General features: G+C 39.8%; 1 protein-coding gene across 1 annotated transcript in view; it reads right to left on the bottom strand.

Annotated features, from left to right (window-relative positions):
* Positions 1-4,445: 4,445 nt before the first annotated feature.
* The window catches only part of RASSF3 (Ras association domain family member 3), a 51,454-nt gene continuing 37,506 nt past the window's right edge, over positions 4,446-18,393 (bottom strand). Inside the window, exons 2-5 of the mRNA XM_079303947.1 lie at positions 10,418-10,525; positions 8,864-9,131; positions 7,671-7,786; positions 4,446-7,318 (exon numbers count right to left, since the gene is read on the bottom strand). Of these exons, the coding sequence (XP_079160073.1) occupies positions 7,169-7,318; positions 7,671-7,786; positions 8,864-9,131; positions 10,418-10,525 (642 nt within the window). The 3' untranslated portion in view covers positions 4,446-7,168. The remainder of the gene's footprint in view (positions 7,319-7,670; positions 7,787-8,863; positions 9,132-10,417; positions 10,526-18,393) is intronic.

Consider the following 18,393-nt stretch of genomic DNA (forward strand, 5'->3'; position numbering starts at 1 on the left):
GTATCAGTTTCATTTCTCCTTCAGCATGGATGTAGCAGTATTCCATTAAGCAGACATAAATATTTAATGGCTGCTTGCAACATTGCTTGCTGTCTTTTGATGTTCCAGCTTATAAAAACTATAAAGTTTACTGTAGCACCACAAGAAAGGGCAGCTCTTTATTACTTAGCTAGATATTCCCATCACTGACAGCCCAAGTGACCCTACCATCAGGGTCATGGAAGCTTTCCACATCTCCTTGTCAGTAATTTCTAAGAACAAGCCATGTTTGGGAAGAAAATTGCTGTTGCAAGGCTAAAGGAATCACCTGTTTTAGAAAAATAAATACACAGCCTTAATACTTCATTCAAGGGATGGGGCAAGGGAATTCCATGATTAGAAGGAAAGGGCAGTGCTAGTATATTTTTTTAAATTGTTTTCCAGGTGCTGCTCTAGTCAGATTCAGCTGTCAATATTTTGATAAAATCCACCAGACTGTCTTTAAAGCTGTGGTCCAGTCAGTGCTTACAAAAATCTCAAAGTAATCTGCTTTCTCAAGGTGTTGAAGTTGTCTGAACTTATTCAGCTGCCAAAATCCACACATTTGCTAAAAGCAGGAGTAAGAGGGACTTCATAGAACTCAACTGAATCCCCCACTTCCTCATTTTTCCTGTGCAAGTTCTAGGGAAAAGCTGGCTTCATGACTCTGGCTTGGCAAGAATGACTTTGTAGATTCCTATGGGTTGGCAGGAAAGGCATCAAGGATGAGACTAAAGATTCATGGGGATATTCTCATATTGCTGATAAAAATCAGTGACAGCATCAGCAGAGCTCACAATGATCTGCCTTTGTCCTCAGGCTTCTGCCATGTTATCAGCTAAAACAGGCAGGAGGTGAAAGGAAAACATTACAATGACTGATCCAAACCAAGAACATAACCCTTCTACAACATGAAAATCCTAAGAAAAAATAACAAAACAAAAAAAAAGGTTTTGTTTGAGCTGTAATGTTTTAAAATAATACCAAAAACATGTAAGTCTTGAACTACAAGACTAACCATGTTTTTTACCAGATACCTGCTTAGTGGTCTTTCTCCTCTGCTTTTGAAGTGTTCAAAATTAACAAGGCAAAAACCTCACAAAAGTATTTCAAGTCTTTTGAAATTGTATAGTAACTTCAAAAGCTTCTCTGCAGAGTATTAAAGAAAAAGCAGCAGCAGCAATTAAACTCCACCTTTAAAAAAGTGTCCTCCTGCCTTTGGGCTGCTCCAGGCTCTGAAGCAGCACTGTGCACATGACCAATCCTAGACCTACTGTTCAACAAAACACACTTGTAGTGTAAAGGCTGCAAACTTCATGGAAAGGTTCCTCTGATACATCTTTTACTTACATAGATTGAATTAAGGTACATATTTTGTTCTTTCCATGTGACCTGCATTTTCACTCAGCCTCATTTACATTTAAAAACAATTGCTGTCACTTGGCTACAAGTGGTAAAAAATATTCTGTACAAGATATGCTGTCCTCTGCCAGCACTACTAAAAACCCACAAGTTCTGACTGTGAGTGCTCTTCAGACAAACCAGAGCAGATAAAAATACAGAAGTGCCTTAACATCTGCTTGCTCACATCTATGGAAAAATGTTAGAAGCAAAGAGGGCAGATTCTGAAAGTATCAGCTGACAAGCCTAGATTAAAAGAACTGCCTAGGATTACTGGCATACAGAAAGCACCTGTTTATCTGAAGGGAGAGTTTCAGAGCCAGTGCTCCAATACAACTTTGCCTGGGAAAAAAAACAAGAGGCTGAACTTTGCTGTCATAAAATACACTGGCATTCTAATTCCTCCCAAGACACACTAGAAACAGCTGAAATTTCTGATCACATTCCAGATTCTGTATTTAAAGAGAGAAATCTTAGCCATGTAATGCTATTTTCTCTCATGCTATGTGCAGGGCCACAATGCTATATTTAGGCTTACAGAGTTAGTGAAGGGAGTTTTGCACTGTACTTCTCTCATGGGCTTTCATAGTAAAGTGAAGGCAAAACAGAACTACCTTATCTGTCATATCCTGTCTTATTCATATGGAAAATGCACCCAAGGAAGACAGAACCAAGTTGGTACTTCATACAGCATCACAAAAAGTTAGATTTGGCAATTGCAGGATTAATCCTTGGATTAAAAAAAAAAAAAACCCTCTTCAAAATTCCAGTTGTGAATGCTGCTCTTTCCAAAAGTTGTAGAGGGAAGAAGAGCAAGTGCAATAAAAAGGCAATTTTTAAAAACCTTTGAGGAAAGCAGAAGGAAACAGCTTGAGAAGCCATTTGTAGTACTGGGTGCCAGGCTGGGTCCCTTTCAGGTCTACGCTGCTGCAACTGAAAACACTTCTAAATTTCAGCTTGCACAAGGGCAAACAAGAACACTCCAGAATCACCTCTCACCTGGCTAGCACCTAACACAAGAAGTTGCTTTTCAGACAAACGTGTCCTGGCCTTTGCAGTATTTCCTTGAAAAATGCCACAAAACGAGTTCCAGCAGACAGGCTCTGGTGTCTGAAGTGCTTGGCTCAAACTGCTCTGAACTGGGTGTTGCCTATTTCTCCATACTGGCTACTGCAGCAGTCTCACACATCAAGAGGAAAATAATTCCTCCAGAATAGGTAAGTCCTCAGTTCACAGCACTAAACCTGTATTCTAAACAGTAGATTACAGTATCTCCCCTGTGATCTGGCTTTTCACCACTGTCTCTGCTTCTTGACTGAGAGCAGATGTAGCAGATGCAGAGCTTTACCCATATGGAAGTCATCCACTTGCCTTCATCATCAACAGCAAGACTCTGAACCCTTCAGTTGTCCTGTAAGGATCATCTGCAGCTTTTTATTCACTTGATCCAAATAAGGGTTTTTGGTTTTGTTTTTCTAACAATATGTTAAAACTAGGACTTCAGACTAAATTAAGGATTCTGTGCAGCTTTCAGGCCCAAGCTAGAAGTATACAAACTTTTAATTTTTTATTTTCTGAAACAAATGCAAACAAAAAATTGCCATAATCCTGGACAGTTCTATTCCTTATCATTAGTCTGAGGTATACTAACAAATTCCCCTCTGGGAATATATGAATACTGCACTAGTCAGCATTGTTTTGCTCAAAATTCATTTATTTAAAGAAGTATTTCTATTTTCCAGTTTTATTAAAGAAACTATTTATCCTGCATATGAACTTAAATAGTGTAATTTATACGCTCCTGCAAGATGAAAAGTGTAGGAAAAATTCTGAAAGCACAGTTATTTCCCAACAAACACAAGCATGCTACTGAACATTAAAATGAAGGAGGAAAATGTAGCTGAATGGTTCTAGATCTATGGCAGATGGTAAAAAGTGGATGCTGACAAAACTTGTAAGGATTGCAGCTGGGAATCCCCATGCTGGGAACCTGGGAAGGAAAGAAAACCACTTTATAGTCACATGCACGCAGGAGGAGGGCAGGAAGGGAATGGAGTCTGGTGAGGTTTTTTGCAAATGTTTAAACATTTCAGTGCTAAAAATTCGGCCTGCAGGAAGACAAAGCAGACTGACAGTCTGTGGGTCCCTGCCATGGAGAGGAGTGGCCCAGCTGCTTCCACAGACAGTGCTGCTGTGCTGCTCTGCCTCCACACTGAACTCGGCCTCCAGATGGATGATTCTGCCCCTGATCCAGCCAAAGCACGCGAGATTTCTTTTGCTGAGTTGTGTTTCTGTTAGAACATAACTGCCACAGGCAGAGCCCAGTGACTCGTGTGTCCAGCAGCTCTGCTGACTCCAGTGTCTTTAAGGCTTTTGTGCATCCCACCCTGGCTGAGTGCTGAAGAATTTGCCATTTGCAGGCCTGACCAAGTGAATTCACCAAACTGTGAGGCCTCACATAAAGCAGCCTTCAAGGCACTGGCTGAGCCACTGCCATCTCCTCTGCTGCAGGGCCACAGTGCCCAGGGAAGTGCCACAGAGACCAAAGCAAACAGCTCAGCAGCTCCCTTCTACCAACTCCATCAGGGAGGAATAAACCACTTCTGTGAAACAGAGTAACTGGAAAATTAAACATGGATGTTACCGAAGAAAACCGCTCAAAAGCCATTAAGGATAGGAGTGAAAAGCATTTCCCAGGGAGGGAGGGATGGGTATCACCTCCTCCAGCCTTGGTGCATTGGGCTTGTTTCTGCAGGGTATTTTTTAACAGAAAGGAAACCACTCACCCGTGGGCTGTCCCACCCAGCACCACTGCACTCCCCCTATGCAGCTCTGTGAGCCCCACAACCCTCAGCTCCACTCCCTCCTCTCTCCCAGGCTATCCTTAATTTATGCTAAAGGCCAGCTGTGCCTGCCCACAGGCCTCACTGCTCACTCCTCACATGGAAATCCACTCAAAGTGGACCTCAAAGTGATCACAACACATCATCAGGCAAAGGAAAAACCAAACACATCACATAACCAAGTATTGCCAACTTCAGCTTTAATAATGGAACCATCACTTTTTTTTGCCATTTCAGTAATAACTTTAAGGGGAATAAAAACTTCCCTACAAAAATAAAACTAAACTTGTTAAAATTATAAATAGTTTAAATGTTTGCATTTAAAGACATACATTTTAATGTTTCCCTGCATTTCCCCTCCGTCATCATTTAGTCATTCTGGTACCATCATATAATGACAAGAAAACAGTTTTGCAACAAAAGCCTTGACAGTTCAATTTGATACTAAAGTTAAAAAAAGGTAAAACTGACCAGGCATGACCATTTCTTTTAAATTAAAGCTGCTGTAACTGCCAGTGTGTAGAACAAAAAAAGAAGAAAATTAACTCCACACATGACATCTTACAATAATTAACTGTGGACTAAGACAAAATTAAAATAAAAGTTTATTTTGGTCCCCCACCCCCTTCCCCTTCACCCCAAATCAAGACTCATAGTGCATAGAACACTGATTGAGGTTTTTTGGCTAAAGTAAATGCAAATGTGCCTACTTAAAAAGACCGATAGTTTAGTTCAAGTAAAACCAAAATTCACATATTTTTTATACTCCACTTTAAAACTCAAACAGTGTTTAAATCTGAGCAACAAATGGTTCAATATTGACAGCAATTATGCAATGATTACATAGCTATGGGCAGAAACATAAATTAAGATGTTAACAGAATACCTACCAACATGCTGCTGCCTTCCTAGAAAAACAAATTGTAACAAAACACAAAAGCATTCCCTGAACCATTATAAAGTGTCTCACTTGAGGATAATGTTACTAACTCACACATGCACTACAATGTTACATGTGAAATTAAAACAAACAAGATATGCCTTAGATATATTTTATAGTTAGTCCTACTTTTAATTTCTCTTTAAAAACATTATGATTGTCTCATAAGCTTGCAAATTCTTTTTACCTAAAAAACTTGTGAAGAGTTTTAATAAGAATCTTACTAAGGAAAGGAAACAAAGGCACAATTACATAAAATTAAAAGGAAGAACAGAAGCATCTTGGAGTTTCACACAGTATCCATTAGATGTCACCAAAGTTTTAAAAATTCCTTGGGAATTTAAAACGAAGATATTAAGAACAGAAGGGGGAAAAACCCCACCACAACTTCTGCTGCTCTTCAATCCTTAGCACTCCTCCACTCCCCCACCCCCCAGTACACAACTCATTTCCTCTTGGCATGACAATGACTATAGTATCAGTCACTCAAATCTGCCTCATGCTTCCATGCTTTTATTGCACACCCACTTCTTTGGTTTCTTTGGAACATGCTTTTTTTTTTTTTTACATAAATAACTCTGAAAGAACAACAACTATATTCACACTAAAGTAAAAAGTCTTCTTGCTACATTTTTTCTACTTTTAAATCAAGAAAATCAGCAGTCTGCAGAATTTGGTAATCAGTTTTTCAATTAAGAGTTTAAAAACCATAAGGAAAAAACCTTTTGAATTATTACAAGCAAGAGTTACTAGGCTCAGTCACCAACACAGACAATAAATGTTAACATTCTGCTGGGCTGGAAAATGTAAATAAGAAATTCTACTTTCTTTCTGGACTGAGCCTTTAACAAAGAAAGAAGCAGAGGAAGCTATTTCTGATATGGTAATTCAAGATTATCCAGCCTAAAAATGGATCACTGAGCCAGAGGAAAGACCTGACTTACAATAAAGACCAAATGCATCTGTAGTTGTAGCTTATTTCTGCACCCTTGCTAGACATATATTTCTCACAGAGTTATCTGAGACGTGGACCACTTTTCAGAATTCAAGTAAGCAGCTTTTCAGGTTTGCCACAATTTTCAAACCCTGACTATGCCTTTATGGAATCAGCTACTCCAAAAGGGACCTGTATGTGCAGCTCCATTTCCATTCTTACTTAGTTTTTGCTTCTCGTTCCTTCCCACTATTTCTATTATCTTTGTTTCTTTTCCAGTGTGGATTTATGCAGTTAAAAACCATAAAATTATTCACAATATTATAACATACTAAAACTTTAACCTTGTAGAATTAGTATTTCAACTTTCCTCTGTGTAAATACTATTTTCATTTAAAACCTCCTCAGTCAGCTATTCGAGTTCTTCTCCCCCAGCTCTTACCTTCTTTTCAACTTTCTCTTTACCTTCTTCACAAAGACCACTTAAAAGCTTTCCACAATTTTCACAGTACAAACCACAAGATCCCATAAGCTTCCCACCTATAACAGTTCTTTCACAAATTATACAGTAACTATTTGAAAACAGAAATGTAGTGCAAATCAATTTCATCTCTAAGATAGTGCTCCAACTAGTTCTCGTTCAAATGGCTTTAGTAATATTTTTTCAACCCATCAATTTGCACATCCTTACTTGTAGAGATACCATTCAGCAAAGAAGGAAAAATACAAAGGCATTATTTCATAGCATCCTAGGAAATCGCTTACAGTTTCACAGCTTGCACCAAGATAACTTGGGAAACTCTCTAGGCACACAGAGGGTTGCAAACTGATGCACAACATGCAGAATCCCTTACTTGTGGGTGCAAGATGCTAAGATGCATAAGACCTGGCTTATGGAACTAAGTCTACCCCGGCATCACAAAACAGTCTTCTGAATAAAGAAAACTACTCTCTGCTGCTCTTTGTAGTTGGGTTTGGCATGCTCTATAGACGTTTGGTAGCGTGCTTTTCCTGAGTGTCCTTTGGCCCCCTTTAACCAGGTTTCAACACCCCACGAAGGGCTTCTTCAAGTTTGCCCCTGTAAGCTGCGTAGCGGCTCTTCAAGATCTGCAGTTGGTCATTTTCCTCTTTGTCCAGTATGCGCAAGAAGTTTTGCAGTTCAGGAATGCTGAAAGCTTCCCACTGGAAAGACAAAGAGTAAAGAATGGAGAGATGAAGAGAAAATTCATAAATCATTTATATATATGTATTTCCAAACAAAACCTCAGACACTGTAGACAATTTCCAAGTGAAACAGTATCAAGCACTTTCCTTGCAAATCTTAGGGCATCTACAAATATTTTACTCTTTTAAATAGTTTTTTTCTCCTGCAAGTAAGAACGGGTCAATCTAACCACAAACGAAATGTTTACAAAAGGCACAAAGGAAATTAACAGTGCTTCCAAAAAGTGAACTGTCTGGTCAGCACAGCTTGAACAGAGGCCCACTCACCCATGAAGTTACACAGACACTGACCCAGGAGGGTGTGACATACCATGACTTCTCCAGTTTCATGCTCACGTAGAACAAAACTGAGCATTTCTGTTTTGGGGCCTGCCACCAAGCGCAGGTAGAGGGGATGTTCTCTGTCTGACAGCTTGCATGTATAAACTGCAGGAGAAGGAAACCACAGTAATTATCATCTTTACCAACCATCTTTCAAACACTTGGAATGACTAATGCTAGCTAATACTAAAAAAATCTCAGAAAGATACACGTGTAGCCACAGTTTACACACTGTTTATCTATCGATCTACATTCTGGTTTTGAGCAATGAGTTTTAGGGAGGAGTTGAGCAGGTGACTGACTAATGGTGACAGTGCAACACTGCATTTGCACAAGGAATGAAACAGCCTCCAGCCAACACAGTACATGCAGGGCTGGGGGGGAAAACATCCCACAAGAAAAAAAATACCACACACAGATCTATTGCTCTAAGCATTTATGATATCAGAGCTCTGTATCACTGTTCTCATACCTTCTCCACTTAAAATTTCCCACATGAAGTCTAAAAAACAACTCTGCCTGCCTGCCAGCCAGGAACATCTGAACTACTGAAACTGAATGTCCATAGAAGGAAGGTGGATTGTAAGTGTAAGAACACAATACCAGCAAAATGCACCTTTCTCTTGAAAAAAACAAAAAAAAAAACAAACAAAAAAAAAACCCTTTTTCATCTTCTGGTATTTCCATCACAACTTAGAAATCCCTGACAACAGTCAGTGCCCAGGGACAGCCACGTGCACCAACACATGTGAGCACAACAGATGTGCCCATGGTTGTCACCTCAAGAGTGGTCTGACAGTGCCAGTATCTCATGCATCACAGGCACCATGGCCTATCTTTTTAAAAACCTGTAACTTAATCTCACAACTCTGCAGTGTATCAGGCCATCTGAAATTTAGGGCCCAGTAAGAGCATGAAGTTAAATACAATGGGACTGCAAAGCACAGAAGATCTGTGTAATGTTTTAGCAGGTGACTTTGTCTTGGATGAATTATCTTGAAATACGCCCAGAGTCTTTTACTGTCCTACCAGCTACTTTACATAAGGAAAAAAAGACAAGGTAGGAAGATTGTCACCCCCATTTATGTGAGTTCTTCTACCTGGCCTATTTCAAGTATTACTATAGCACAACTCCCTCCCCAAACCCTTCCACCACCAAAATGCCTCAAGCTCAGCTTATACCTTGATCTTCCTTGTGACAGCGTTTATAAAGTGCAAACTTTGCAGGGTTGTCAGCCACAAAGAACTTCTTGAGCAAGGCCTCGATAACCTCCCGCACAGTGTTGGTGCTGCTGATGTGCAGGGTGTTCACACAGCCATCAGGCAGGTAAAAAGCAGTTTCCTGGCTGCTGGGAGCACACCTCCCCTGGCTCTGGGAGGACTGCACAGTGATGGGTCTGCATAGTTCCATCTGGACTTTGATGAAGCCAGTGTAAATCCCATTTGCGTTCTGCAATGAAGGAAGGGTGTGAACTGTTAAAATCTGACACAGCAGTGGAGCAGGAACGTGGAAATGCTCACAGTGAACACTATTCAAATGTCATTGCAATACATGACATCTCACAGGAAAGGTGTTGTGTAATAACTTGGTAATAATTTGATGACGACCTCATCAAGCAAAAGGTACAACATACCAGAGATAAGTTTTCACTTCAGGAGAGAACTATGAAGTGAAAATCACTAACACTCATCTTTAGCAACAGATTTAATGAGAGACAGAAATATAGAAATTACCTCCCAAATTTTAACTTTGTCAGCCTAGTCTGAGGCATTTAGATAGTCAAATCACATTGGAAAAAAACCCCAACCAACCAACCAACCAGAAAAAAAAATACCAAAACCAAAAACCAAAAAAATGCAGGCAAAACCCCAGAATAAATGCCAATCCAATTAATATCTGAAATTGTTTATTTCAGTTGCTTCTGAAAGACAAAATAGCAAAGACAATCAAACCTTACTGAGCTAGAAAACTTTTGACAATCTGGTTTTAGCCATAATAAATCCTGATCCACATGCAAACACATAACAAAGATCTTTTTAGTACACAATCATACATACATGGCTTAGGATATAATGGAATTTCAAAATTTCCATATAGACCCACATTAATATCTCATGTATTAGAAAATCTGGACAGCAACTGAATAACAGCTTGCTAAGCAGATAGATGTTAATTTTGCTAGTATGGTCTTGAGTGGACTGAACTGCATATTAGACCCTTGGAAATGAGAAGTCTTTATTGTCTGTTTTTGGGGGGAAAAAGTCTCTTCATGCTGCAAACCTATATGGCTGCTCTGAAAACTAAGTCTCCTATAATAAATATTGCATGTTTTTAACTTTCATCACTGCTTGAGCATCCTTATCAAAGAGATCTGACAAAAAATTTATCTGCAGAAACAAGAAAAATATACCTTCCTTTTTATTAACTGAGCATTTTCAGAATTTGTCAGAAAACTGACAAATTTACACCTTAATATCAGCTGACAGTTTACCTTAAACACATTTCAAATTACATCAGTTTGTTTTAAAAACACTCTGTTTTGATCTATGTGAAAGAGTTACAGGGATAAAAAGCATTTGAGACATGAGATTCAATCTGTCAATCTAAGGAAAAGTCTCTTAGAAAATCATTAAAACAGACAGTTTCATATGTAAGATGCTGAGAATAAAACACACTACAAAGTTACAACTCAACTGCTCACACTAAAAATTACAGGAATTCTATGCAAAACTTACCAAGGTCATCTTTAGTTTATCAGTGACAGATGAATTATAGCTTTGTATCTTCTCTTTAACTTCTTCTTTACTGAGATAAACATGAGGTTCTCTCTCCTTCTGGACATCCTTCAAAAACAAGACAAAATCAATGACTTTATGATTCTAGATACAAACATTCTTAGCCCAAATGGTAATTATTCCACAGAGGCTCAACATGACAGTAAGTAGCTGTGCAGCAACAGAAAGTATTAACACATTTAGCAAATCAAACTGAAGGGAGATGGTTTAATCAACACACCCAAAGACACCTGTGCCCTTTTGTTGCCAACTCTTTTCCTCAAATATTTTGCAGCAGTATGCAAAACAGCTCAGCTCATTTTATGGCTTGATTTCCTCATGTCAGTGCCATGCCATCCTGTTAAGAACACTTAAAATTTTTGTTAAATATTACTTGGGGCACAAATAGGTGCTTTTGAACAAATGAGGAGCACATCTGAAAACAGCAGCACATCCTAACAAGTAACCCCAACAATCCCAAGCATGTGCCAAGAACACGACAGCATCCTTGCATTCCAAAGTGACAGACAGGATGTTACATACAGGGTCACTGCTTACTATATAAACCATCAGAAGCTACTCTCAAGATACATGATGTTACACCAATTGCATGTTTTTTCCATGGGGAAGGCCCTATTAGGATTTTTCAACTGCTGCATTTACAAGGTTGCTATGGATTTCACGTGCAGCAGTAAAAGAAGACCCTGGAATTGGATTTTTTCCAAACAAACATTTGTTCCCAATCTGTATCCCTGCAGCCAACCAGTGTTATAAATACACTCCAGTTTCTACCACTAGCACAAATGCCATATATAGTATGAAAGGGTTTCAGCTCACAGCTTTGATGATTTAAGGCTTCAATTAGAAAAGGGAGAAGCTTTGAAGGACCTCGATGCTTTCAGAGAACACCTGAACACATTCACCCTGCCAGACAAACCCTGTCACAGTTCCCTCTGTCCTCACAAACACACTCCAGTGCAGTGTACCCTGAGAAAGGACTTGCCTGACTTCAGTGGCCTGTCCTGTATCCCACTCAGCACACATCTTTGCAGGCACTTCAGTTTGCCAGACACAACCCCAAAGATGAGGACATCTGCTGTGGCATTGTAAGATTCCACTTGCCAGAAGGAATCTGCTGAACTTTTTCTATCTCCTAATTTAAAATCAAATATTTTTAGCTCTTTCAGGCTTAGTTTTGCTTTTCCTATATGGCACTTCACTAAATGACATACTGGAGCAGACTTTTTTCCCATAGCTATAAAAAGAAAGGTGTGGTCTGAAACCTTGAATTTTGATCTGGGCTCAGATACTGATTTCCTGCACAACACTGAACACACCTATATTTCAAGATCAGGAAACTGAGGCAAAAAAGGAAGCCCAGTGATAGACAACTCTGCCATTGGCTCCTTAAGCACAATTTTAAGATTGTAGCATTTTGTAGGGTAGCATTTTGCACAGTTGCCAGACCCCACCTACTATATTACAAATATCAAATTACTGAACTTTTTCAGAATTCATGTCTATATTCTCCCTAGAGAAATGAAGTCTTCTTGCCCTTCTATTTTTCATCTTCCCTCTCCCCAAACTTCCCCAAATAATAAAGACACAGTTTCATTTAAACTGCCCACTTCATCTCCCAAAGGCTCTTTCAGCTTTAGTGTTCTTATCTGGAGGCAAACAAAACAGGCACAAAGGAAAAAAAGTGGATACTACAGGGACAGGAAGCAGTCTGCAGGCCTCCATCTGACATCTATATCACACATTTCAAGAACCCAAGCTTTAACTTGAAAGGTTCCCTGTCAGTATAGGTGCAGATAAGCTCCTTCCCATGGATACCAGCCAAGACACCTCAAAGAAAGCATATTGTGGAATTCATACCTCTCTAATCTACTAATAACATTGATACTGAAATTCCAATACTGGACGCCTCAGCTTTAACACTTATTATTAATTCATTTCTGATTGTTCAAGCAGGTATCAACCCTGTTGGAGCTGTCACCATGATTACTGAAGTCACCTACAACATCCACTATTATTAAGCAAAAACACTAAATAGGAAAGAGGAAAAAACTCTCGCCTTTCCTATGATTTCCTATGCTGAACATCAACCTTTAAGAAAAAACAATAAACAAGCAAACAACCACTCCACATTAACTTATGTGCATTTCTCTGTGTTTAATTCCACAAAAAACCAACTGTAGATGACAAAAGAACCTATTGCCTTTAATGGCAGTGGCACTGGGTAAAGTCCACAAGGCTGACAACTAGGAAACTATTTGCTTGCATTATTAAGAAGAATAAAAAGAGACAAGGGAAAAAACCTTGGTGAATTAGTAAGTATGAACAGACAGTAATAACCTTTCTCCTATTTTCACACAGAAGAGCTTTCATATACATTTCTGTTCTCCCAAAATGACAGAAATTTGATCTGGTTAGAAAAGATCTCATGAGATCACTCTAACCCTGGGGATTGCCATGGAAGTAGGCATGACAAACACAATCCAAGCACATGTGGCAGCCCAGCACCCAAGCCAGCTGATTTCCCACAGACTTGTGCTGGTGATGCCCCTGGAGTCACCAGGTGCAACTCCACTACAGAGCTGTGGGCCACAAGGCATCACTGGAGCAGCTGTCATCCCTCAAACTATTCTGGTCATGATTCTATACTTGAACACACCACAGGAATTTCTGTCTTCTTGCTCTAGCACTAGAGGCTGGACAATTTTGGCAAAGCTTAATTAAGCCCACAAAAAACACATCTGTGTGTTTACACAGAAGCAGGGATTACCTCCTTCTGTGAGTGTTCTGCCAACAACAGTACCTCTAACTCATCTTCTAAACAACCAAAGCCTGTGCCTCAATTTCAACAGCATGTAGTTCATAGCAAATTTCTGAACTCAATATAAAAAGGACTACAGGGGTTAAAACAAACAAACGGACCCAAAATCATTCAATAAAAACACTATTCAAAATCTGCAGAAATGCTTTTACTTCAGTCATCATTTTCACCATGAAGACCACAGGCAGTGAAAAGTGAAGATGTGTCCCAGGAGAGGAAATTACTCGATGCCCCTGGAAACCTAAGACCACGATCCCCATGAATGAATCTGGTAATACCATCCTGCACACAAACAAAAAGTCAGAAGAATCCAACTACTCATTCATCAGGGTACAACCTCAACCAAGCAAACAAAATCTCCTCACTAGCTACGCATCAGGACTTACAGAAAATCACATTGCTGTCACAAACTGCAGACACAGTAAATCCCACATGACTGCTGCCAACAGAAAGCCAACAAAGGAGCAACTCACTGGGTTTATTATGAACTAGAAAGCCTCAGCCCACCATGATTCACTGGGTCAGCTGCTCTCACTGAGTGTCATTAAGCAGAACACACAGATTTGAGGCACCTGTGTCTTTTAATTTTCCTAATTATACTTAGCCAACATGCAAAGAGAAGCTAAGATATTCTATAGGGTTTTTTTCCCCTAACTTTCCTGGGGCTGAGTTGCTCTCAGTATACACTGGCACCAAAATTTTGCCATACAGCTTTGCCAGCCACATTAGAAGTTAAAATAAAAAGTCTTCTTTGATCAGCATACTCAGGTGGGTTGAGGATGACTTGACAAACTTATTTCCCACAGGAAATAGCAGGTCCTTCATAACAGGACCCACTAAAAGAAAAGCTGTCCCTTGCTAATTCTTCTTTCGTTCTAGCAGATCAAATTCCACTGTTATCTCAGTAGGTAAATTTATTATCTGTGAAGACCTTGAGTCATCCAATACAGCAACAGTACTTCATTCATCTCTACCATGCTTTACAATGTGTTCTTGAAATGGCCACCAAGTGGTTGAAGCCATACCTGCTCAGGGAAAGCAACTGCTCCAAAGTCAGCTGTTTTTAAACAAAGGAGCAAGAGCATTTTGGAGGTGAGACAGGGCACAGCTTCTCAAAACCAGGGCACTGAGGCACAAGGGGAGCACGATTCATCTCCAGGCTGGTTGAGATGCAGCTGATTCATCTCTGACTCCCTACAAGATGCCCAGCACACACCTCACAAAAGCATGTGTATGTGGGGAATTGGGAAACTGCCTTTCTTCAAAAGTCAGGCCTGGTGATGAGTTTCCTAACCACAGATCCTTGCATACGTCACAGCAGCAGAGTGAACTGTGAGCACAACCAGCACAGCAGTTCACATTGTGTCTCCTTCCATCAGCCATGATCTAGATGGCACCAGGCTTAACAACGTCACCTCTGGCTGCTAGCATTCAAAAAAATGAACTTTATCTATAAAACAATGCACAAACATTTCCATGCTATCTTTTGTAAAAATTAAATAAAATACATAGAATAAAACCTGAGCTAGGTTCTCTTCTATCACTTAGCTAAATAATATTCTCAGTAATGCCTGCCACCTCAGCACCCCTTTCTCCTCCCAGCCCAATTAAGTGTTTTTCTCATCAGAGTTTCTGGTCTCCTTCCATTCCCTGATGCTAATGTGATCTTCTACTTCCTCAGACCAGCACACATGGGAAAAACAAAAACTAGACTCAAGGAGACAGTTGAATATATCAGAACTCGTGCAGATGAAATGTTTGGATCTAAACCACTAATTTTCTAGTCTATTAATTTTTAAAAAAATTATTCTGTCCTTCTGAACACTTACAGTGCACACCATTGGCAGCCATTTGTATTAAAGCTATTTCTCAGGTCAACCAAAGCAGCATTTCATTCTCAAACAAAATTCCTAAGCAACAGCTGCCAGTATAAGAGGGAAATAAGGCAAGTGCCTTCATTTTCCCAAGAGGAATAGCTGGTCTTTCATTAGAGCTCATGATGCAATGCCTCTTCACAGTTGAGCTTCCTCACATGAAAAAGAGCAGAAAATGTTTTTTCTTTATCGCCTGCACCCCCCATGCTCATCTCATTTATTGTAGCACAGATGTTTAGAGAAGCAGCACTCTCTTTGTAGCATTTATGCTAAGTGCAAAGCCCTAGCTGAGACCAGCTCAGCAGGAATCCTCAAGAAACACAACTAAAACTGCACAGATTACAATTAAAGTGAACTACAAATCAAGCTGTGGTCCCAAAAAGGAAGAATCACATCACGTCAGGGGCTTTATGGAAGTAAAAGTCTCACGGTTGCTGCCAAACTCTAGTCCTGCATGCAATAAGAAAGCACTAATAAACTCAACAGCCACAGGCTGCTATGGGATGAGGCTGAGAAAAAGTTTCACAAACAAAGAAAACTCCAAAACCATGAAGCCTGCATCCTCAGGATCCCTGCCTTGAGTAAAATGCCTGGCTTCCCCAAACTGCTACTGCAGCCTTCTATTCATGGAGAGATACAAGAAGGTCTCTCTTCTATCCAACCTGCTATTTTCACAAAACTTCAAGAAACTAACATCCCTTGAGGAATGAGGAACCAAGCTCATCTTAATATTTCAGCTTGAAAGACAGAGGAAAATATAATGGACAAAAGGTTAAACCTATCCCAGGACATATATAATGCATTTTTATAAGAAATCTGAAGAACCAAAGACCTGTGGGAACTCAAGCAATCTCCTAAGACACTCCTAAGTCCCTATCTCATTTCTCATGTTTCATATTAATTCTACATATACCATAACCATGATTCAGTCAGATGAATGAAGATGTCATGATCTTGCTGTAAATTGTAGCCAGAAATAATTTCTGAAATAAAATACTGAGGGTTTGAAAATGAGAAATACAGCCTAATCTATGTTAAAAAAAGTCTTGTTTAGTCATAAAAATTACAGCCAGTGCATCCTACTTACACCACATTTGCATTAAAGATTTAACTAACAGTGCTATCATACAACAAATAAAAAGCCCAACAGAGCATACAGAAAACAAAATAAAGGAAATTCTGATCTCAGTTGTTACTCCTTCCACAAGCAAGAACACTCTTTGCTACAGTCTGCCAGCACTCCTACAGGAAAGAAAAAAACTGAAACCTTGCAATTAATTCTCCCTCATCCTAATCCTCCCGAGAGCAGAGCAGCTTTCCCAGTGACAGTAATTTCTCCTCCTATCCTGGGGCAAGCCTGAACTTGGTAAGTGTTCTTGACCTTCATCTGAAACCCTGAGATTCATCAAGCAGAGACACTGATCACAGCCAGTCAGACACCAGTAGTCAAAAAGGTGTGATGACCCAGTCAGGGGCAGGGTGGCCAGGAAGAAACAAACATCCAAATATCTCCAAGCATTGATCTTATCACACAGCTGAATCTTGAAATGTCTGCATCCTCCTGAACAAGGTGAAGTTGTTCTCTGGGTCAGGGAAAGAGGAATTTTTCTGACAGGATGCATGTGGGCAGAATAATATCTGGATCTTCCTGTAATACCTTTTGCTTTCAGCAGTCAGGGAGATCCAGTTCTCACAGTGGCACACAGGACAAGAAAGCAGTCTCTTTTTTAGGAAAAGATTTTGTTTTTCTAAGCAGATTTGGCTGACCTGAGTCTTGAACAATTATCCTGACAGTCAGAGAGTTCAAGAACAGCCCACAGCATGTCCTCCTGACAGAGCAAGAGAAGTGGCACCCTCCCAGGTCAGGTGTACAGGGCACGCAGCTGATATTCTGCCTTAGACAGCAGAAAAACAAAGGCTATTTCGAGCAAGCACGTGAGCCTTTTCTGCAGCCTCTCTGCTGGCATCCACAAGTGTGGCAGAGGAATCCAGAGGGCACCTCCCTTCCGAGTCAGTTCAGTGTCCATTTATGGCCTGGTGCCTGTGCACGCACACAAAGCCCTTGTGAACCTGCCAACACTGCTTGTCTCTGCACCTCCTGTGGCAGCAAGTGCCACACATCCATGACTGCAGTGTGACGAGGTACTGCCATCTGCTTCATCTGATCTTCTATTAGGATAGAAAATCATTCTGTTAAAAACACTGAGTGCCCTTTAATCCTAATATGGCAGGACCTGATAAACCCAAGTTTCACATTCAGCTTATCTATCACCTTTGTGACTTTGTAAACCACAATCACACACTTTCTCTTTTCCTTCTCCAAAGTGAAGAGCCTTGAACTCCTTAGTCTTAGTTGCTTCATCCTCTCAATCATTTTACACCAGGGTGACTAACCACAAAAATGGGATGTGGGGACCAGACCTGCATCAGAACTTGTGACATAGATGCACCAAAACTTAGATGCTCTTTGTTTATAAATCTGTATACTACAGGTCTATGAAAAATCTTTACTTTTATCTATGATGCAATATGGTCTCCCTTCCATAGTGGCCAATCCCCATGCAACAGCATAGTTTATAATTTTATCATAATTTTACAAGGTACAGGCATTACAGTTAATAAATACTTGTTACTTTCTGACTATTTTCAGTTTTTACCAAGTATCACCATGTGATATGGCATGCTAATGAAAGCAATGAATGAAAAAAGTAAAACATCATGGCTCCATCTGCCCCCTCTGAAATAAACACTAAAATGTTTATATGGTGAACATTTTTAAGTAGCAGAGAAACAAAAGTTGTAACTTCCCTTTATTCCTTTTAACAAATTCTTTTCCTTCAGAGGCAATATAAACACAACTCATACTCAGGCTTTGTGAAAGGAAGGCTAGAAAACTGAATATATTTGTTGGTGACATTAACATTGCTGCTCAAGTTTCATTTAAGTTCATCATGACCTCACCTCTGAAAATCCCTAGTTACAAACCCTGTCGTACCCTACATGGTTGTACTTTAACTACTGGCATGCAACCCAGACTCAAAAAAGCAGTCCTCTGTTTAAAGTAAAAACCAACTGTACAAATAATAGCAACTCAGGCTTAGCATTAGATTTTGTCCCTAAAGACACAACAGATTTGTACATTTATCCCTCTCCATACTATGACATGTTTTTAAAGAAATATATCACATTATTTAAATAACATTAACAAAGCTGTTTTCGTTTTG

Source organism: Erithacus rubecula (assembly GCF_903797595.1).
Source record: "Erithacus rubecula genome assembly, chromosome: 4".
Taxonomy (NCBI): Eukaryota; Metazoa; Chordata; class Aves; order Passeriformes; family Muscicapidae; genus Erithacus; species Erithacus rubecula.